Here is a 23,511-nt window from a genome sequence, read left to right on the forward strand (position 1 = left end):
CCATTGTTTACCAACCCCTACTGTGAAGTCAGTCCAGACTATAGCCCCAATTTTTAGTATTTTATATATTCGAGTTTAAAGTGAATTTGAAAGTCTCCTATTGAATGAACTATAACACGACTAATGTTTATTGAATGTTTACTGTGTCTCAGGCACTGTGCTAGGTTTACGTGTATTTCTCATATGATCTTCTCAGCAATCTTAGGAGATAGACACCATCATCGCCCCCATTTTCAGATGAGGAAACTGGTACTTACAGAGGTCACATGACTTGTCTAACATCTCTGAGTTAATAAATGATGTTAGTCATAAGATGCAAATGCAGGACTCCTAATCCCACCAAAGCCCACTTAATTACATTGCTACACTCTTTCCCTCTGCAGTGTTATCATGCCTTTGCAACATAAATCATCTAATTAAACAACCACAATTTAGAAAGCAAAACATTGTGTCAGAATAAAACCTGACATTTTAGAACCTATCAACACATATGTACATGTGAGTCAGTAACCCATTTCTTTTAGAAGCTCCTGTCTGATAAGAACTTAAAAAAGAAATGAAAAGGAGGTCACTTTTCAGTTATTCAAAGTGAGGATGAGTAAGTAAAATTAATAGACAATCTACAAGCTTCATCCAGCTCCCTGTTTTATTTTGTTGTTCCTCTCCATGTGGTAGGATGATATAAAAGCCTAGCTTAGATTTTTCCAGTTTCCTAGGAAACAGTGATTTCAGACCACAACTGTGGCTGAAAGACTAAGTTCCCTGAGAACTTAGAGAATCACCAATAGTGATTGGCAGGGTCAGCTGTGGGAGGTGCTATTTCATAGAGCCAGCCCCACTCATTTGTCCTTCCCTACACTCGGCCAAAGCAGAGTAGAAGCAAGAAATCTCATTGGGAGAGAACAGAGTTTGTCAAGCATTAATTATCCCTTCTCCTCACACCACCCACCATGAGGGAAAGAGGTATTAGGTAGTTCTTTTGCCTTCCTTCAAGACTGGGAAGTCTTGAACTATCCTTGCCCCCTACCCTGTGGGAGACCCATGACTGTTTCTTGTTTTGAAGTGGTTAAGCTTTTGAATCGGTAGAGACCTGATAAGCTGGAGAAGGGAGAAAAATATAGTGGAAATATAAAAAGCAAAGAGAGGGACTTCTGGAGCAGCCTGCACTCCCACCATCTCCCGTGAGTTGAGTGAACATTACAGAAGGTGATTTGAGGCTTAGGCCATCTTTCAGAAGGGATAATTTCTGGACAAGGGACCCCTGCTGAAAAGAGGCTGTAAGTTGTACTATCTGTGGTGGAGGAAAGGGATGCCAAATGGACAAGGAAGAGACCAACCTTAGCTGTGTCTCACAACATAGAGAGGGAACTGCCCGTTAGCTTTTTTTTTTGCTTTTTTAGGGCCGCGCCCATGGCATATGGAAATTCCCAGGCTAGGGGTTGAATCAGAGCTACAGCTGCTGGCCTATGCCACAGCCACAGCAACAAGGGATCCGAGCCACATCTGCGACCACAGCTCATGGCAATGCTGGATCCCCAACCCACTGAGCAAGACCAGGGATCAAACCCACATCCTCATGGATACTAGTGGGATTCATTTCCACTGTACCACAATGGGAACTCTGGAACTGCCCACTAGTTCTTGCAAAGAAGTGACCCAAAACATCCTCAGGGGAGAGGCAGCATTTGGATGCCCATGAATTTAAATTCCCTGGGGACATAAATCTTGTCTTCCTTTATTGGCACATAGCCCCAGCACCTAGAAGAGCCCTGGGGCACAAAGTCACCGCTCAGTTAAGATTAAGGGAGAACAGGAGTTTCCATCGTGGCTCAGCAGTAACGAACCCCATTATTATCCATGAGGACACAGTTTCAATCCCTGGCCTCTCTCAGTGGTTAAGGATCTCGTGTTGCTGTGATGTAGGCCAGCAGCTACAGCTCCGATTTTATCCCTAGCCTGGGAACTTCCACATGCCATGGTTGTGGCCCTAAAATAAATTTTTTTTTTAAATTTTAAATTAAGGGAGAGCACAAACAAAAAGAACATAGCAGACCTGCCGCTAGTAACTCTTCCGTCACTCCTGAGAATGTTGTCCCTCTTACATTACCCTCCCTGTCATCAGAGCTTCCCTCGTAGCCTGGGGAAATGAGGAAAAATGAGGGGCTGGGGAGAGGGGAGAACCAGATCCCTTCCCTGCTTATATAGCTCAGTCTTTAGCTAATAGGGCAGGGGATGGGGGAAGCTCTTAATTGAAGGTAAGGTTGCAGCACTAACTGTAGTGTACTTTCTGATAGCTAAAAGTGCTGAAAAAATAATGGAATTGGAATACTACCAGCAGGAAAGGGGAGAGGGGTTAACAGGGCACAGGTGGTAGTAGTTATTGGAAAAATCAATCAATCACGCTTTCATACCTCAGTGACTGCAAACACTTGAATCAAACAAGTTACATTAATAATGTGATATCCTTGGAATACAAAGGTGATTAGAAAACAAGGATTCTCCATCCAGACAAGCCTGCAGAATTGTTTTTCTAGGAATGGTGATGAATTTGGAAGCTTCCATTTACACGTTTGTACTCAGTCCCTTTGTGACAAGTGGCCCATATTTGTAAAATGACTAGACAGCATCATGCCAAAAGCAATGCAAGACTGTACAGAGACAATAAGGGAAGGGTCAGCTTCCAAAAGTAGCAGCATAATGATGAACTGAGGCAGGTTTAGGAGGCCATCACCGAGAGACATCCAAGATAACTAAGGGAGGAATTCCCATCGTGGCTCAGTAGAAACAAATCTGACTAGCATCTACGAGGACGCAGGTTCAATCCCTTGTCTCGCTCAGTGGGGTAAAGGATCCAGCGTTGCCGTGAGTTGTGGTGTAGGTAGCAGACATGGCTCAGATCCCGAGTTGCCGTGGCTGTGGTGTAGGCCATTGGCTACAGCTCCAATTCGACCCTTACCCTGGGAACCTCCATGTGCCACGGGTGCAGTCCTAAAAAGACCAAAAAAAAAAAGGTGATTAAGGGAGTTCCCTTTGTGGCACAGCGAAAACTAATCTGACTAGTATCCCTGAGGATGTGGGCTTGATCCCTAGCCTCGCTCAGTGAGTCGGGGATCCGGCGTTGCCATGAGCTTCGGTGTAGGTCACAGACATGGTTCAAAACCCGAGTTGCTGTGGCTGTGGTGTAGGCCAGCAGCTCTAGCTCTGATTCAGCCTGTAGCCTGGGAACTTCCATATGCCATGGGTACAGCCGTAAAAAGCAAAAATAAATGAATGAATGAATGAATGAATGAATGAATAAATACCAAAGATTACCAAGGAGCCAAAGACAGAAACACAGAAAATATACTCAAGGAAGTGAAAGTCAGGATCAGAGAGAGGATCATGAGGTGGTTCCAAGTCATTTGTGAATGCTCACCCCCACGAAATGTTAAAGGAACCCTCCACCCCATATGAAAGGGTACAGTCCAAGCTAACTACCTATGCAATTTTTAACCTGTTATCTTGGTACCAGTGGCACTCACTGTGTATGATGCATACGTTATTCAGCTCCCAATGCAAAAAAAAAAAAAAAAATTAGCTTTTCACTTACCAAAGTTAATTTGAATTCTTCTTTGTTTTCTCTAGCTCATAATGTGTTTGCTTTGTTTGAGAATTAAATGAGATAATGCTTCTAACCTGCCTAGAAAATATCTGGTAGAAAACTATGTTCAGTAAGTGCTAATTACTGTGAAGTGTCCGTTTTTTTCACCAGGGTGGTTCACACCTGTATAACACGATCTTGGCTAATTGCAGGTTTAGTGAACAGAAATAAATCAAAATGCGTGTTTGTAGTAGCAGAAGTATAAATGTTCACACCGAGAACTGAAAATAATTTGGCTAGTTAAGAAGATGCCTGATAGAGTGATATCACTTTGCCGGCCTCTTCCAAATAATTAATTATGAAATTTATGAAATAGCAGCAAGTGGTGCTTGCTCTGAAGTGAGCCCGGAGCTGTGAAGATGGAGGGTGGCTCATACAGCAGATCCCCATATGTAGTCAGCTCCCAGGACCTCACACCAAATTGCATTTCTTTTCCACCCAAAACTCTCTGCATTTCATTGGAGGCAAGGGTCATTTTGAAAGAATTTGGTTAGGAATAGAGGGAACAAAATGACCGTGAATCAGGCTACCAGTGGAAAGTCTCTTTTTGAAAATGGCCGACTTGCTGTGGGATATAAGTGGATTCTGAGAACAGCCACAGTTACATTAATCAGACAGTTATTAACCTAAACTGCAAAGTGGGGAAAGTTCAAAAAGTGCATTGTGAAGCTACAGTAAACCAGAAGCTTTTTATTCTAGTGATTTAAGAAAGCCTTGCATTTTTATTTCCAATTAACCTATCAATAGTGATGTCACTTAAATACTCCTAAGGAATATTATCTCCTCATTATTGCCAGAAAACATGCTGCCCAATTTCATAGCTCAGCTGTTCTCATGCATGGATGGCCAATCTGAATTAACTTGAACAGAAACAAGACTTTTAGACACTCGGCTACATTCCTAGCTGTAAAATTTAAGTAATTAATATGTGACTTTAAATAGTAAAAGAAAATAAAGTGGATAATGCTTATTTTGTGCATCAAAATGATAGTGTTACCATGATACCCTTTCTGTTTATTCAGCGTTAGCATATCAGTCGAAAAAATTATTGTAATCCACACATCCATTGCCAGTATAATTGAATAGGGTGGCGAGGAGGAAAGTTCCCCTGGAGAACTCCCTTAAAATTAAACCCTTAAAGAAAGACTGTACTTTCAGTATGACCAAACAAAGACAGCCGACCCAAGACATGAGTTCTCCAGCTTCGGATAAGATTCCTTGTGCCTCTTAAAATTCTGCACATCATTCTGTTGATCCGAAAGTTTGACGCTACAAAAATAACATTTAGTCATAGAGAAAGTGGCTGAAGTGATCAGGAAGGCTTCGAACCACAACTTATTCACAATTACAGGTATTTCCATTCCACCTTTAATCAGACCTTCTTTCTCATCCTAATCATGCTGAATGAACCTGGACTTCAAACCTGTTTGTGACACCTGATTATCTGTATATTTTTAAACAATAGTCCAGAGCTTAGTAATGAATAACAAACATGTTAAATACATTCTTGTTTCTATAGAAGGAACTCTGACCTAACTAACTCCCCCCCAACCTCCAGCATGCCTCTCTCCCCTTCTCAGCAAAGCTGAAGCAGCCTCATGAAGCATAGGGAGCTCTGTATTTCTCCTGGAAGCTCAGAGTCCTTGCCTTAAAGTAAGGATAATAGAAGCCAGAGATAAAAAGATTAGTAAGATGGACTCTTGGCCTTCAATGGCCCTGTGTATGACTTTGTGTGTAGTGGATGTATTGTCAGCAACTGCTGCCTTTATTTCCTTTACCCCCAAGTCAATCAGGCCATCATTCTCTCTTGTCCCTCCCCCACCTCTCCCTCTCTTTCTTTCATGTACATGTTCCTGCTCTTTCTCTCGCTCACTCTCTCTCTCTCACACCCCCCAGTCAGTGCTGTGCCAAATGCTACAAAGGATATTGTAGAAATGTAAATCACCATCTCTGCACTCAAACTGTACTTTGGGAGGTATAATTATGTCTCATATGAATTTATTTTCCAGTACTTCTTACAGAACTCTGTAAATGCAAAAATTAATATGTCTCCTTTCAGCCAGTGAGGCCAACACAGGCATGGTTATATCAGAAAGAAAAGAGATGCCTCCACCTTGTGGCTGGGTCTTCTTCCACCAATTCCTGGGAAAATCCTGCTCTGCCTAAGCAGATAGAAGATGGTCTTGTTTGCTTGTACCTACTTGCTCCCCTTCATTTTGTAACAGGTATTAGGGACTTCTGCTTAGCCCTTGTTCTCAAGGAATTCAAGGTTAGCCTTGGCCAAAATGAAGTAAATACCATTTATTCATTTATTTAAGAAATGTCAATGCTCTCATCCTGTGCTCAGCAATTAGTCAGCAGTGGAAAATAATCATGAGCAAGGCACAGAACTGCTCCCAAAAGGTTCTGACCCCAAAGCCCCTGTCCCTTAAACTCCCACACACTCTCGACTCCCACGTGGACTCTTCTTCCATTACTTATTTCATACCTTACACAATAATAATTTTTGTCCCCACTACAAGTAAATTTTTATTAGTCTTTTTTTTTGGGGCGGGGGGGAGGGGGTCCATTCCTACAGAATGTAGAAGTTCCCAGGCCGGGGATTGAACCAGCACTACAGCAGTGACAATGTCAGATCCTTAACCCACTAGGCCACCAGGGAACCCCTTCTATCTATTATTTTTTGAGGCAGTGTGTTACCTATTACTGGATGGTACAAAGATATCATCCCTCTTTCCAGGAGTTTATAATGTTGTAGGTGCAGAAATGGTGGTGGGGAGAATAAATACACAGATGACTAGAAGAAGAGGCAGGGGTGCACTAAGTGCTATAAGAGAGCCATGGCCAGGATGCAGTAGACACCTAGAGAAAGGAGATGAAATCTCCCCTAGAGGGGCCAGAGACAGCAGCATCATGGCAGGGTTGAGTAGAGCCCTGAAGAATGGGCACGATTACAAGATGAGACTGGAGGAGTCGGGGAGAATGACAGGAGAAACTAGCAGAGGTGACAGCAGGAGCAGAAATACAGGGCTGGGAGCACCCAGCAAGAGTGAAGGAATAAGAAGTAGGCCAGATTAAAGCCAAGAGAATAGTGGGGATGAGCTGTAAGGCTGAGGGCACAAGGTTCTAGTTGATCTTCTCTGCATAGCAAGGAGTTTGGATTCTCTTCAAGAAGTGGGGGGGAGGAGGATAGATGTCTGAAGAGGAGAGAGATCAAAGAAGAGGTGAGCTTCAAAAGATGACTGTGGCAGCCATATGGACCAGAAGAAAAGGGGGAAGAGGAGTTCCCGTCGTGGCGCAGTGGTTAACGAATCCGACTAGGAACCATGAGGCGAGGGTTCGATCCCTGCCCTTGCTCAGTGGGTTAACGATCCAGCGTTGCCGTGAGCTGTGGTGTAGGTTGCAGACTCAGCTCGGATCCCGCGTTGCTGTGGCTCTGGCGTAGGCCGGCGGCTACAGCTCCAATTAGACCCCTAGCCTGGGAAGAACCTCCATATGCCGCAGAAACGGCCCAAAGAAATAGCAAAAAGACAAAAAAAAAAAAGAAAGAAAGAAAAAAAAAGAAAGAAAAAGAAAAGGGGGAAGAGAGGAATGATGTATAGAGAATGGAGGCAAGAGAAATGGGAAATGACAGGCTGGAGACAGCATGGGAGTGGAACTGATGGGGCGTGGAGGATGACCGGATGCAAAGGCAATGCTGACATCTTCAGCAATTTTAAAAAGCACATTCAGCATATTGGAATATTTCTTACCCCTGTGGCTCCAGGCCAGGGGTGGTAATGACATCTGCCATACAAATCCTGTGGTGCCTCAACAGCTCCCTTTGGTTGTCTTAATCCTGCCCACATCTCTGAAATAGTCCCATCCTTAAGTTATCTTCAGAATCCCAGCTGACTGATACACCCATGTGGGTCCACCTTTCATTCCAGTTCACTCTGTCAACATCAGATCTAGAACTGGTGTACCCCTGTGTGGGCACAGGCACACACACACAGGGTAAATGCAAAGGCAGTTTGCAAGTAGGTCAGCTTCAGGAAAACAAGGGGCAGTTATCTTGTGCCAATATAGCAGTCATTGCACAAAGGCCTGTGCTTGCATCTGGAAAATAAATCTATCTGATTAGATAAGTATGCAGAATAAGAGTCCCTCATTTTCATCCAGGGAAGGGAAAACACAGCCTACATGGAGTCCACAAGGAAAGTTTCTTTTTGATTTGCTTTTGTTTATTTTTCAATCAACTAGGGAAATGGACTTCATGACCTAACAGAAGTGATTTCTGAACAAATGAATAAGCCCCTGGCTGAGCTGCCAATGATAGCTTTCTATTCTTGCTCAGGCGGATAATTTTAAGATATTTCCCCGGTCTCCTCTTCTTGCCTGAGCAGTCACACTGGCATATGAAAATGGAATGGCTGGGCTTATTTTTGCCTTCGTGGAAAAGATTTTGCTTCAACCAGCTTGTCTTTAAAATCTCCTTCTTTGTATTCCCATCTGTCACCATACTTGCAGTTATCCCTCTGTCCTAGTTTAGGGTTCGGATTATCTGGCCAGCCTTCAAGGAGGTCCTTTTTCTAAGAACTAACTATTTATCAAAATTGTAGAATTAAAAATAGCTTTAATATCCTATAAGAATTCCTAAAAGGTAGTACTTACCAAACCAACAGAAGATTTGGAGGTTTCTTAACCTCTCAGTGATATTTTCAGAAAACTACTTGCTTCCTTTTTCCATTAAATACATTTTTTAGCAGCTCAGCAGCTTTTCTCCTAGATTCAGTGTAAAGCGCTTACCACTATATTTCATTTTTTTCTCTCTTATGCTGACAATGATGATGATAATAACTACCACAAGTAATAATAACTGATTATATTTGTATAGTTTAGAGTTTACAAGGTACTTACATACACTGTGTTATTTGATAATGGTCAGGTCTGCTTGACCTGAAACCAAATTTGAAACTTTTTTTTCTTTTTTTTTTTTTTTTTTTTTCTTTTTTTTGCCATTTCTTGGGCAGCTCCCATGGCATATGGAAGTTTCCAGGCTGGGGGTCCAATCGGAGCTATAGCCACCGGCCTACACCAGAGCCACAGCAACGTGGGATCCAAGCCACGTCTGCAACCTACACCACAGCTCACGGCAATGTCAGATCCTTAACTCACTGAGCAAGGCCAGCGATCGAACCTGCAACCTCATGGTTCTTAGTTGGATTCGTTAACCACTAAGTCACTACGGGAACTCCCTAAATTTGAGACTTTTTACACATCTTGCTTAAATTTGGTTTAAACAATAGAGAGCATGCAGTCAAAAAACAGCTTCTGAAAACTTTCTCCTTTCGATTGTTCCTCTCCATGGAACAAATACACATGGGTCTTCTTTCCCCGTGACTGCGTACCTGCCTTAGGAGAGCTTACAGTGTTGTGATTGCCAAGGTCAATACAGTCTTCCCTCAGTATCCATTCAGCCAGTGTTCCAGGACTCCTGCAGATACCAAAAGCCAAGGGTTTTCAAGTCTCTTAGATAAAATGGCGTATAAACTACTTACATACTTGACTATACTTGGTCATCTCTAGAGTTGATATTAGGTCATGATACCTAATATAATGTAGATGCTATGGAAGTGCTTGTAAATACAGTGGAAATACTATGTAAATTGTTGCTGGGCATGGCAAATTCAAGTTTTGCTTTTCAGATCTCTCTGGAATTTTTTTTTTTTGAATATTTTTAATTCACAGTTGGTTGAATCCTCAGATTTGAAACCCATGGTAATGGAGGGCCATGTTTTAAAGAAACCCTGGTGAAAGGCCCCCAACCCAGTCTGATGAGATCATAGAAGACTCTGTGGATACGAGCACACCTGAGGTCTATCCTAAGGGATGAGTAGGATTTAGCTATTTGAATGGGGAAAGGAAGATTCTTAACAGAGGAAATAGCTTGTGCAAAGGCCCAGAAAGAAAACTGCTTCACCCAGAAAGCATGCATATAGCAGGGGTAGGGGGATCTAGAGAAGGAGACATCCACACCATCTAAAAGCCCTAGAAGCATAAGATTTAGGGGGGTAAAAAGAGCCATCTAATAAAATTCCCTGTATGACACTGGTGTTGGTACTCTTTGACAAGAACAAAGGAAAAGTTTTGGTGAGAAAGATACTGATTTATAGAGTTGACTTCCACAACTGGGCTACTGCATCATCTTTAAAGTTCACATATACTTCCATGTTTTAATTTAGCAGATTTTAGAAGGAAGAATGAGAAATGGAAGCCCCTGAATGAAGCGCTCCCCCAGAATTTCCACCAAAGCTGCCCCCTGACCTCAGTGAGAAGCCAAGGCCCCACTGTGCCCAAGTCAAAGACTGAACATTTTTTGAGCTCAAACTAAATCTTTTCTATAAGGCAGATATACAAATAAGAAAACAAGGCATAAGGTACACCACCCACATCAAGGGGTAATCCCTCAGAACCCTGCAGGAGCCCCTTAACTTCTTGTTCCCCTCACCTTCATGACCCTTCCACGCAAGTATGTGCTCAGGTATAACACTGATTAAGGGCTTTTCTGCAAATCCACCAGGGCACTTTCACACTTCTCTTTGGAGAATGTTTCTTAAAAGATGTTGGGATATTTTCTTTCTTCCTTCTTTTCTTTCTTTCTCTCTCCTCCTCTTTCTTTCTCTCTCTCTATTCTTCCTTTCTGTCTTTCTCTCTCTCCCTCTTTCTTGCTTTTCTTTCTCTCTTTCCTTTCTCTCTCTCTCTCTCTCCTTTCTTTCTTTTCACTGCACCCACAGCATGCCGATGTTCCCAGGCCAGGGATCAAACCTAAGCAACAGCAGTGACAAAGCCGCTGAATCCTTAACCACTAGGTCACCAGGGAACCCCTGGGATGTTTCGAGCGATTACTGTCTAGAACATAATATGGAGTCTCAGACAGATTTCAACATATAAATTAATTGAGGTAAATAAAATCCACAGAGTTCCAGGCCTCTCAGAGAGGTATTTCAATTTCCAGTGAGATTAAAAGCTCTTTCTGAAAGAGCCTGCTGACTCGATGGACTCCTGTGACTTGCTAAGGCATTCGGACAGAGCAGTTTATAACCAGAGCCAGGCCCTGTGATAGAACTTAGATCCCATCCAACTCAATCCATCAGCAGTCTCACGGAGACATGGGAAAGTAACCAAAGCACTCAGGGTAACTTCTTGGAAGAGATTTTTACTGTAATAGTTATTAAATAATATCTAATAAAGGTGAATTGTGAAAATAGCCATGACACATTCAAGGTTACTCTCAAGTTGAAAATGAGCCCGTCCTTTGCTCCAGCAGGACCATTAAGGCCCAGGCTTCCTGGTGTCAGAGGCCCCAGTGGCAATGCCTGCGGCAGGTGGAAGGGAAGACCCTAATTCTAATTTTTTTCTTTTTTCTGCTTTCATTCAGACTCAGCCTTCCTTCCCCTTTCTCTCCATCATTTAGCATTTGTTTTCCATAGTGATAACATGCCCATCACTAACAATCTTTGTAGGTCACCATTACTGAAACCTCATTTGGTCTCCTGTAAGTACTACTGAAATGGTTATGGTTTGGCTACACGTGCCTAAGGCAGGATTTCAAGAAAGCTTTAAGGTAAGCAGAGGTGTAAGGAAGCTGAACTTTGTGTGTCATGAAAACGAAGACAGTTACTATAACTGAAAAGCAAACCTAACAGTCATTTACTCCGCCGTGACTAATCGAGGGCCAGCTTGTCAGGGATTGTGACAAGTGTAGATGGCACAAAAGCAGTAGGTATGGGTTTGCTGCTCTTGACAGGGTCAGAGTCAGCAGGAGAAACCAGCCTATCAGGGGAGAATTATGACGAAACTAACCTGTGACCTCAGATCATTAGCCACACACATGGTCCTCAGCTATGTCTCTCATGAAACAAGGATGAGAGAGATTGATTGTGGGTTGGCATGAAATTCTAAAGGAGCTCGATTCCTTACACCTAATTAGAATCTAGGATCACTTCAGTCACGTATAATCATGCGAGATATGTCCTTGTGGTGCAGGAGGTCAATTAACTGACTGCAACCAGGCAGGCATGTTTGTGGAGATGGCCAAGCAAGCTTTGAGCAGAAGCTACCATGACTTGAGGCTAAAATGAATTCAGGATTAATATATTCCTTATAAAGATTTAATTGAGCCAAACCAAATACTTTCTGTATGACTGAAGTACAAAAATGCATACAGTACAGAGTTGAAAGTTTTTTCTCACCACCTGAACTGCCTATGCAATACCAAAACTTTCACCTGCCTTAGCTTTCTAAGAAGAAGAGAAGTTTTACCTGCAGAGCCTCAAGCAAGTTCCAGGATTTGGTAATAGGTGTGTTAAAGAAAGATCTGCCAAGAGTGAGCAGAAATGTATGAGTAGAAATGCATGACTTGTTTAGGCTGGGCCAAGAGATGACAGTCTTACCTCACTCCGCCTTGCACCTGAGACACTGCTGTGCCCAAAGGAACACAGACAAAAGTATCTCTTCCATAGAGGGGGAAAATGGATAGCTAGAATTCATCTTATGGGCTTTGGTTGGTTTCCTACATTTGACGTCTCCCTGACTTGCATAAACAACACCACATTCCTGAATTACCTCTACCTGGTTTGGGTCTCTCTCTCTCTCTCCCTTTTGTCCTCCCTCTCTCTGTGTCTGTCTCTCTCTTCTCTCTCTCTCTCACACTACCACCATCCTCCTCCTCCTCCTCTTCTCTCTCTCTTCCTCTACCCCTCTTCTCCCCACCAGTCTCCCCCTCCTCCCCCATCTCTCTCTCTCAATTCTAACTAGAATTTGATACTTTAAAAATTCTCTAAGAGCAAATGGAGGAACTCTTTAAAATTTCCTTTTAGTAACGTAGCTCGGTTGAAGACCTCTCCATGGTGGTGGATGTGAAAAGGGAGATCACATCAGAGTCACAACTGGTCTTCTTCATCCCTGAAACGTTTGCCATTGGCTCCATCAAATGGACACGCCCAAACAATTCCCATGTGTGCAGGAAAGGGACTCTTCAAGTGGCTGCACCCTGGCAGCTGCCTGAAATCAGGCAAAATCTGAAGGGAACAAGAGAAGCTCTTCTCCCCCTGCCGAACCTGTCTTCTGATTCAGCCAGAGGCTAAGAGGATGGAAGTGAAAGGAATCACATCCTAAACATATTCAGGGAGCTCCCTATAAAATGACTACATAGAAGGCTGATATTGAGATGAAAATGAAAAGTAGACCCTTTTACCATTTATGTCATTTCGCAAGGGGAGATGACAGTCTTGAGGCTCTCAGTGAAGCCAGGAAAACTATCTCCGCTATTACCCTGGAATGGGAAGGGGCTTGGGAGGAGGCTGAAAGTCTTAGACAAGGGACCAAGGAACCACGATTCAACCAGCATCCGAGTTGTATTCAACCAGCTTCTGAGTTGTTTTCTTCTCCCTCTGAGGGGGTTCCTCGTGGAAAGCCGTCAAGTCAAAAGGTCAGCTTAGGCTCCCAGGACCTCAATAAAAATAACATCCTTCTCTCGTACTGGAGCGCAGTCCTGAAACGCCCACATAGGAGACTCCAGCCCAGCCCTTGTGCAGCCCTGGAACCCCTGTGCTTCTCAACCTCCGCGCAGTCCTCCAGCCCACCATTTCTCTCTCCCCTGCTAATTTTTTCTCCCTTAATTCTCAAAGCTCTCAGCGGGGGAAAGGGAAAACAACAAACAGACAAGAGAATGAAAACATTGAAAGTATCTCTATACTAAAGTACGTGACCAGAGTGCAAATGGCGTGACGAGTTCTATCACACCACTAGATTCCTTTCCCTTTCCACATGATTTTTGTTGAAATGGCAGTCTTGAGACAGAAGTCTCCTCAGGCTGTGTAGTCTGTCAAGGTTTGATTTTGGAGTTGAGAGTGCTTATAACTCTTTCCCCTGTGGTTCTCAAGATGAGCCATGTGAAAATGCTGTGTTCATTCATTCAAAAACACAGTGCACCCTGCACAAGATACAGAGACAAATGGGACCTGGTCCCTGCCCTCATTTATCCCATCATTTTCGTTCCCACAGCCCCCCAGTTTCTCACAACTTCAGCTCTCTTCTTGTCTCTCATTTTCTCTCCAGTCCACTTTTCATAATGTCTCAGGGAGATTTCTAAACACCACTCTGCTTCCCAGGTCAGGTTACCCCTGTTCAAAATGTTCAGTGCTTTGCTGTTGCCTTTAAAATAAAGCCCAAACTCCTGAGTGACAGAGTAAACTACTGGCGGTCCTCCCAAAATATACCATGCTCTCACATCTTAGGGTCTTTCATATGCTTCCCTCTCTACCTAGAATGCCTTTTCTCTTCATTCACCTGGGGAACTCCTCCTGATACTTCAAAACACAATTGAGATTGTCACCACCTCCAGGAAGCTCTCCTTGACTTCCAGCCCCACTCTCTCTAAAGTTAGATGGCCCTTCCTTTCTCTTCCCTCTGCACTTTGTGAATACCTCTCTCATAGCTAAGATATATTGAATTATAATTGTCTTGTTTATCCACTTTCTCTCCAACTAGACTGAAAATTTGTAAATAGAAACTACCATTTATGTCTCTTTACCTGATCTCCCTGGCAGACTGTCCAGCATGTGATCAGTGCTGAGAAATTGTCTGTGGAGTGAAGACGCTCAAAGTCTACGAGGGAAGACAGGCATAATTCTGTATTGAGATGTGATAGATAGCAGAGTGGGGTGCAGTGCTGACTGAACAGAGGGATTGAACACTTCTGTTGAGGAGAAGTCAGGGTCTAGCAATGCATGCCAGGGGAGAGAGCTTGGCCTTGAGGAAGGTTGGGGGAGCACTGGGCCTATAAGGAGGAGAAGGCAGGAGAACTGTGGCATATGGAAGGACCTAGATGCCTCGGTCAGCATCATGCCTGGGGGCCATGGGGAGGGCTGTCCCTTAGAAGAATGACAGTGGTGATGATGAGAAGATATCGGTGGGAGAGTGACAGAAGAGTATTAGAATAATCCGGGTAAGGCCCTGAATTGAGCTAGGAGCCCAGCAGGACCCCCAAGTTCCTGGTTTGGGTGGATGGTTGTGCTATTAACTAGGATTAGGAGTTGGGAGGGCAAAGTGCTCTGCGAGAAAGATGGTAAGTCGTCTGCTGATGCTGCTAGAGCAGCCCGCTGGGCATCTAGGTGAGGATGTTTAGTAATCTCCACACATGTGAGTCTGGAGAGAGTGGCCAGGAATGAAGACTCCATTCTAATAACTTCATTGGAACTTTTGTTTTATGTCTGCAGTTTAATACTGTGCTTTGAGGTTCTAGGCATGGGGGAGGACACCTGGGAGAGGAATAATGGGTCCTACTTCTGCCACTGGCTTGCCAGCTGCTGGGCTTCAGGCTGTGCCTGTTGCCTCCTGGGAAACAGCAAAGGAGACCAGTAAAGAAAAATGGTGCAAACAATGGCCCTAAAATAAGTTAATTTAGTCCTGTCTGTTGTGATTATTCTGTGGAATGTGAAGGTCGTGCCAATGGGCCAACCTCTTCCACTGCCTTAAAAACCACACTTCCAAAGGCCACCGAGCATACACGGGGACCGTCCTTACCTTCATTACACCGGAATCCTTGCCCCTTAGAGAATCCTTTTGGGGTCGAGTTGTCACTTCCTTGCTACAATAAAGACGTGTTTGTTCTTTCCTCCCACTTTGGGAGAAGGGGCTTATCCTAATACCCTCTTGCCATTGTGACATCAAGTTTTTGTTCCTGTTCTTACCCAGCCAGCAGTACCCACCTGGAGAGTGCTCCCCCATTGGGAGTGTATTTGCAATTCCGTCCGTGTTATTGAGTTTAGGCTGAGATCTGCTTTCTTTCAGGGACCCAACTAAAATTGCATTTTTGCAAAGCAACTCATTGTGCTTTTTCTGACTAATTTGTCTTAAGTGACTTGCACTGAAATGAACCATATTTTAATTCAGAGGTGCCTGACTGAAATGGTACTGTGGGAGTTACACGACGTGCTCATGGTGGAACCTCTTTTATTCCAAATATCTGTTCACAAAGGCTAAATGGGAATTGCTTATGGAACCCAGGCATTTCCCGCAATTCAAGAGGGATTGGTATTTAACCAAACAGTTTCTGGCAACCAGGTGTAAGCATGGCAAAGATTTAGCAAGGGCATTAGTCATGTGTGGAGAATGGAGAATCTCATCCTTAATTCAAAGCTTTGACTGTGATAGAAAATTCATCATCAAACTTGAATATCAACCAACCACTACTTACAAAGAAGGCGATATCACAATAGCACCCAGGGAAATTTAAATGATGCATAACAAAAATTCTCAGAGGGGCCCAAAAACCAATCATCCCATCCAACACGCTGAATTAGATGCTGCCTGAGCCCAAAGCTGGCTTGTATTCAATGAAAAGGCTTTAAAATATTTACTTCTTGATTCAAAGCAGAGGTGTCAGCTTATTTTGAATTGCACTATCAAACATATTTCCTAGTTTTTTTTAAAGAAAACCCTAAGTAGTTTAACTATGGCCCCTGCCATACTGGCTAAATCTAAGTGACATATCATTACAACCTCCATGGTCTAATATTTGAATTTCTGTAAAGATAAATAAAGTCTGGTGGTCAGATTGAAGATGCAGCCAGGGATTAGCCTCCTCTAAGAAGCAGCAGGCTGCAACCAAATTGTTCGGATGCCCTCTGGAAACTAGTCATCTACAGTTGCTTCTCTAATCTCTTAGAAATGCAACTTGAATAAAGCCATCTATAGCTGACTTGATGTTTCTTTAATTAACAGGTAGGAGATCAGATCATTGAAATCAATGGAGAGAGCACGAGAGACATGACACATGCCAGAGCAATAGAGCTCATCAAATCTGGAGGAAGAAGAGTGAGGTTGCTGCTGAAGCGTGGGACAGGACAAGTCCCAGAGTATGGTATGTTCCATGTCTCAATTCACTTTTTTTCTGTCTCTGCTGTGTACTGTAAATGCCTTTGCTTATTTATAAAACTACATCAGTTCTCTAGTTCTACCTAAATATCTATTCGGTGATCAATAGAATATCGATATATACACATATATATATTTAAGCACAAGATATATATGCATGCGAGCTATCTCTTTTGCTCCTGTATTTAGATAATGTTGAAAATAGCCAATATAGGACCTTTCGGGGCATCTCTGAGTGTGCTAGGAGATCCAGCCACATTTATATATTCGAACTTTTGTAATTTGACTGAAAGTCCTGGGTTCATTTGAGTCCACAGTAATTTATCTGTTATTTCCCATAATGGCTCATGCATCAGACCGTCCTGTGGGACATGTAACTGCTGCCAGGGGACAAGCAAGACCAAATCTTCAAGGTGTGAAGACTAAAACATACATTTCAGTTTATGCAATGGTTGCATCTCTTTGGCATTTAGGGATAGTCCAAAAACTCACTCTTAGGTTGTGTATCTGGATGTTTTTGAGGAAAGCTTTAAAATGCATTTTAATTAATAGATTTGCCTTCAGCAGTCTTTAATAGTGTTATTTCCCAATGGCCCATTTAAGGCAACACTGACATTATTCAAGTATATTGGAAACTGCTGTATGGTCCTTACTTGAAACGCAGAGAAACCTGAGCTGGTCTTTAATTATCTCAGGGACTGACAGAGAGGCAGACACAGACAGACAGACATTAATAAAGAGCAGTGCAGAGAATACCTGTCCAGATTAGGGAAATAGGAGCTAATTGCTGATCTGAATAAGTAGCTCAAATTGTTGATCTAGATAAAATTGACTCATTTTTCATCCCTCCACTCCTCACCCCCTCCAAAAAAAATCTAAATGATACTTTTTCTTCTCAAATTATGTTTTCTGCCTAAGTTACCTAATAAGAGACTGAACACTTCCTTATTCAGCAGGGCAGATATAGTCCGACATTCAGTTGAAATACCTGATTTGAAAGGTCATTAAATATTTTATGTTTTTCCAGGGTCTTGAACACACCCAAAGCCCACGAGAAGGGCTGGCAAGACCTCACAGCATTTAGGTAGGACAACATTTAGATGGTAAGACAGCGTTTAGAAATTTCTGTAGTGCTGGCTCTACGCCCAAGGAAATATTTCCTTCTAGCTTCCCATGCTTACTATTTGGATCTAATAAAATATTTTAAATTATTAATATTAGCAATAAGCACAGGCCCGAGTCTGTTTAATGGCACTGGCATCCACCCCTTTGCAAAGAATCAGAGCTCTTAAAATAGAATATCTTTTTGCACCCTTGAGCATGAAGGGATTCAGGAGTATGAAACCAACCTATGAGATCCCATCACTTCTGAAAAAGACTTCATTTTAAAGGTGTGTTTCACTCCATGGCAAAACCTATTTTTTATAACCAGGGATTCTCATAGAGTGAATGTTGATCTTATTGCCCTAACACATTAATCTTTAAAAAGTTAATTTAAACAACAAAGCTATCCTGAACTTTCTGTTCTTTTTGTAGAATCACTTTTTGGTCCCTACTCTTAGCATCTACCACACCAGCTGCTGCTCTACAGAGAGCAGTTAGAACAGTCCCTGATGACCAACGTGTGGCATAACCCAGATGCATGAGCACAAAGCTGCCCCAGAGCAAAAACATAAAGACATGTTTTTGAACAACACAAATATTCACGATCATGTTGACATTATCCCATTAGTTCTTGATGGCATCTGAAAATATCTAGTTCAGGGTAAATCCTAAAATTAACCAACAGGAGTTCCCGATGTGGCTCAGCAGTTAACGAATCTGACTAGCATCCATGAGGATGCAGGTTCAATCCCTGGCCTTGCTCAGTGGGTTAAGAATCCATTGTTGCTGTGAGCTATGGTGTAGGTTGCAGACACGGCTCAGATCCTACGTTGTTGTGGCTGTGGTGTAGGCCGGCAGCTGCAGCTCCAATTTGACCCCTAGTCTGAGAACCTCCACATGCCTCAAGTGTCGCCCTAAAAAGCAAAAAAATAAATAAATAAAAACAAAAAATAAAATAAAATTAACCAACACGGAGAGTTTGTTATGTATCTGGGCACACTTTTGAGGGACCCATCAAAAATACTGTTAACTCTAGTGCTATTGCAGAATTTCTTCTACATACATTCTTCTAAAATGTAACATTCAGTCATAGGCACTGATAATGATGGAGCTTGTCAGCTACTTTTATTTTTCCTTCTTATGGCTGAACCTGCAGCATATGGAAATTCCTGGGCTAGGGGTTGAATTGGAGCTGCAGCTGCTGGCCTATGCCACAGCCACAGCAAATAATGCCAGACTCGAACTGGCATCTGCCGCCTACACCAAAGCTTGTGGCAATGCTGGATCTTTAACCCACTGAGCAAGGCCAGGGATCAAATCTGCATCCTCACAGAGACAACATAGGACCCTTAACCTGCTGAGTTCCCATTGTGGCTGAGACAGTTTTGAAGCTACTTGTGGCTCAGCTACTTTTGAAGTTAGATTTGGCATAGATTTTGCCTGTAAAATAATTTTACAGATTATGTCACAAAAGAATAAATAGAGTAAAGCAATCTCCACTAGGGAAGTAAAAGAATAGTCATAAACTAAGTAAACATTAGTTCTTCAGGCAAATTTAGCTGAAATTAGGCATGAGAAACCAAGAAGTTTAGGGATCAGATCAACTTTTTTTTTTTTTTTTTTTTTTTTTTTTGGCCACACTGGCAGCATATGGAAGTTCCCAGGCCAGGGACTGAATCTGAATCTGAGCTACAGATGCAACCTACACCACAGCTGTGGCAACACTGGATCCTTAACCCACTGTACCACAGTGGGAACTCCCAGATCAGCATTTTTGAGGATGATGCCATCAAAAAAGGATATTTCTAGACTCTCACAGCAACCAATGAGGAAGCTGTTTCAGGGTCCCCAAGACCACCCCACATTCAAATATTTGCTTATAAGATTTGTGGGGCACAGAATACGATTTTCACTCACAGTTCAGATTTATGACAATGATCCAGTGGGATCATCAAGGGAAGAAACACAGGTGGAATCAGAGGCATCCACACACTGGCTTCCTTATGCTTTCCATCTCCTAGGAGGGGTCACCCAGAGAGCATTCTTCCTACAAGCAACAGAAACACAGCAACATACGTGCGATGATGTTGCTGCCCAGGAAAGTTCCTTAGAGACTAGGCACCCAAGGCTTTTCCTGGGGGATGGTCATGCAGGCACCCTGCCAAAATTCCACACTCCCAGGAGGAAAGCAGGTGATGGCATAGACCACATTGTTTGTAGAAACAGGTGAGATACAATAAGAGACCCTTATGACATTGGAAAGGTTTATATCGGCGTAGGGAGCAAATTATCAGTCATGTTCCCAGATGCCAGCAAGGACCAGCCCTGCAAAGAGGCCTTTCTAAGGACAGCAGTCACACACCCACTCTGGGAACTTATTCCTGTACCAGGAGCTAGCCACAAAGTAGCCGCATCCACAGACTGCACGGATGATGCCAGTGTATGAGAGCTCACAGCTAAGAAACATCACAATTCCTCTAACACCAGCAAAAGAGGCTATTTCATGGAACAGATTTTTTTTTTTTTTTTGTCGAAATTAGACCAGAGTGTATTTCATAAAATCGGCAAGGGGTACAGGCAACAGAACAAAATAACAGCAACTAGAACAATGAAAGAAAATGCTTGTGCTCACTAGTTGATGTAACCAAGAATATAATCCACTTTGGCCAAATGTACCCTTAATGACAGGAAAAATGATTTTTCTGTCAACTATGAGTTTAAGCCTGTGTTTATTTCCTTTGTTTGCCCTTTAAGATCCCAAACTTGGCATGAAATCCAGCCTTAAAAGATCATTAAAGGGAGTTCTCAGAATCGGTAGGAGATGTTACCTCTTAGGGCAGTGTTCAGGCTTAACCCAGCCCGGTTGAGATTGAACTCTGAAGGTGAGAAGACAGGAAAACAACAGCCTCTGGAGGGGTTTAGATGATAACCACCAGCCCTCTGTCTGATACCTACAGAATTCAGAGCAGCTTTGAAGCAAGACCCTTATCTGGACTCTTGGACATGTCAGGGAAAAGCTATTCTCAGTCAAGAGAAATAGGAAACTCTCGCTCAAAGTCCTTAAGGTGATCTGTGACTGGGAGATAAGTGCAGGTACAATGGAAAGAAGAAGAAGAAGAAAAAAAAAAAAAAAAAAAAACCAGGGTAATCTGTCAGATTGTTGACTAAACAAAGTCAGCGTGAGGCCAAGTGAGCTGAGGAAGGAGATAAATATGCTGCAAATATGCCAACTATAATTACCCTGAGGCTAATCGGCAGACGACACTTCAGCCAGTTCAGAGGCATAAATCAGCAGGCGCAGCCACGAAGTTGTGGTCGCTGTGCACAGAGGTGATGGAGCAGCTGTGAGGAGGGTGGGAAAGATAAGAGCTTCGAAGGAGGAGCTGCTTTCATGGTTAAGTCCTTGAAAGAGCTACTCAGGAGATAGACCCTTCAGCTGCACTCCAGTCCTCAGGAGAAGAATTTGTTGATTGTAAACTCAGCGAGCACTTGGGTGCCCCCCCCCCCCCCCCCCGCCGCCTCCCCTGACATGTGCCTCTAACACCCCGGCAGGAAGAAGGAAACTTGACTCCACTATACTGAGGAAATTCTCCAAAGATGATACAGCAAAAGCAGTGCCCCTGCTTAACACTGGGTGTTGCTATTCTAACTCACTCTTAAAAGGTTGGGAGAAAAGAAAGCACGCGTCCTGGTTCTGAAACTGCCTAGAGATACATTATGGAAATCAGCTTCCTGCTCTGAAATACGGATGTCCTTCATTAGCGTTCAGAGATACAGGGATGCTGTACACACGGAGCCGCAGCAGCGCCAAAGCCAGGGTCAATAGAGGTACCACTGGGGGAAAAAATTTCCTCCGCAAGCCGTTCAGACCAATGTCGAGCCTTCCCCTGGTCATAGTTGCTGTTCAAACCGATCAAAATAAAGAAAACAGAATTAGGCTTTCCAGTCTTGGTTGGTGGTCTGGCCTGTTGATTCTCTTAAAAAAGCAACACTGCAGGTCTTTAGGATGAGAATGCTGAAGCAAGTTCAACAGTAAATAGTCTCAATGGTCTAAGGAGGCCAGGCAGGGTTACCAGGAGAAAGCAAAATTCTTCGAATGCCCTTGGGAACAGTGAACGGCAAATGCCTAAGCCTCCCTTTGGGAAAAGAAATGGCCAATCCATGAGTTAGCCTCCTGCCTACATTTCCATTTTCAAAGTTAATTGTGTCTTTGATAGGTTTTGACTATTACAGGCCTTTGGTAAATGAAATGGCTTACATTGTATAAGTATAATAAAACTGCACTGAGCAAGTTGAGAAATAATCTATTCGAGCCATGCTATATTCAGACTACGGCTGAAAAAAATGAATGGACTAAATAGTTTAATCAGTAATTAACTGATTTCCTTTAATCAGTAAATAAAAATGAAATACAATAATATCAGAGCACCAGATTAAGCAGTACCAGTCTCTACTTATAGGACAATAAGCAGTGCTTATTTGTTTATTCTTCTTTAAGAATAAGCGTTAGCATGTGAAAGTTATAAGCATACCCCTATAATCGTGTTTACAATTATTTGTTCAAGTCCTTTCTTCCCTGATCAGACAAAGATCAATTCCAGACATTATACTCCTACCAAATATTTCATGTGAGGCAGATCCTGTCATTCCTGTCATTAATGAATGTCATGACTATTTCCTCAACTAAACCAGCATTTTTCTGAGCACCCATGTGCAGGGCACTTTGCAGGCACTGAAGGTAGGATACAGTCCTGCCCTCGGTCAGCTGACAGTCTAAGAATGAGGATACATTTAACAGTTGATAAATTAATGGGTTTCATTAATTATTCGTGGCATTTAATACGTACTTTTAGCGTGTTAAGGATCCTTGAGAAGCACTCGGCTTTGCTTTGTTAAGCATTTCCTTTGTAGTGTTGATATGAATAATTTGTACTTTTCTGAAGAAGGGACTCACTGAGTATGGGTAAATTTCCTCTCAGACCTTGTCTGAGTTATTCTAAAGGCCAAGTTAGTGAGCTAAAACTCTGTCGAGCAAATTTGCTAATCATTGCTCTTCCCCTCCTGGGGCCCTCAGCCAGGGGCCCTGGAGCACTGTACGCTCACCACCTAAGGCGTCTATGGTGCACAGCTCTGCACCCACCGTAAAAGACCTGGGTGAGTCTCCATGGCCTTTGCCTCTTCCTCAGAGACCACGTTTAGAGGAGCTTTAAATGGTTCCATGGCCTTTGCCCTATTTCACCTGCATTTTTAATAGGGCAAAGGCAGCTTGCTTCACTAATAAATTCTGAAATTTAATTTCGGCTTCTGACATTCATGGTTGAGTGTATCTTCCTTTTCCATGAGCGCTTCCACAAATCACTCCAGTCCACCTCTCCCGAGACAGACCCAGGGAAGAGGACAAGCTGTCAGGCAGAATTCTGGCTACAGCATACAGAGAAGAGCATTCTTCCTTGGCAATGAGGCTCCAGACTGCTCTTGGCAGCATTTAGGGAACCCCAGGAAATTCTCTAACCATCAAACTTCCAAAGAGTGCCTTTCATTGAGTCAGAAGCAGGGGCTTCCTTAAAGGATATGCACCTCTGAAATTCTTTTCCCCACTGCTCAGCCAAAACCTCATTCATTAAGGTGTTTTGAGGATGAAGGTAAAATCCCATTTCTTCACGCTGTTGTATTGGAAACCCTGGACTATGTTGATATTCCTTCTTTTTGGAGATGCTTTCCAACAAACATGTGGTATTTTCCTTAAGGACCCACTCTTTAAGGGACCCACTTCCCCCAGTCCTCACTTGTTAGGTATTTAGGACTCTGAGAAAATGTATTAGACCACAAAGTAACCAAGAAATCAA

At 43.0% G+C, this 23,511-nt stretch overlaps 1 protein-coding gene across 36 annotated transcripts in view; it reads left to right on the forward strand.

The window, feature by feature from the left end:
- Nucleotides 1–23,511, forward strand: part of MAGI2 (membrane associated guanylate kinase, WW and PDZ domain containing 2) — a 1,324,949-nt gene that overhangs the window by 1,240,418 nt on the left and 61,020 nt on the right. For 33 of the 36 annotated variants that reach the window (XR_014816024.1, XR_014816026.1, XM_021102528.2 and 30 more), the window contains one exon: nucleotides 16,409–16,547. Coding sequence is in view for 32 of the 36 variants with exons in the window: in XM_021102528.2 (XP_020958187.1) it covers nucleotides 16,409–16,547 (139 nt within the window). In the remaining 4 variants the exon portion in view is untranslated. Of the gene's footprint in view, nucleotides 1–16,408; nucleotides 18,627–19,329; nucleotides 20,285–23,511 lie in introns of those variants that run through there. The other 3 variants (XR_014816025.1, XR_014816027.1, XM_084977340.1) reach the window with 2 other exon arrangements.

Source organism: Sus scrofa, chromosome 9 (assembly GCF_054392235.1).
Source record: "Sus scrofa isolate SSC_HxYL_T2T_F1_AM1 chromosome 9, Sscrofa_HxYL_maternal_Yorkshire_Landrace_v2.0, whole genome shotgun sequence".
In the NCBI taxonomy this organism is placed as follows: domain Eukaryota; kingdom Metazoa; phylum Chordata; class Mammalia; order Artiodactyla; family Suidae; genus Sus; species Sus scrofa.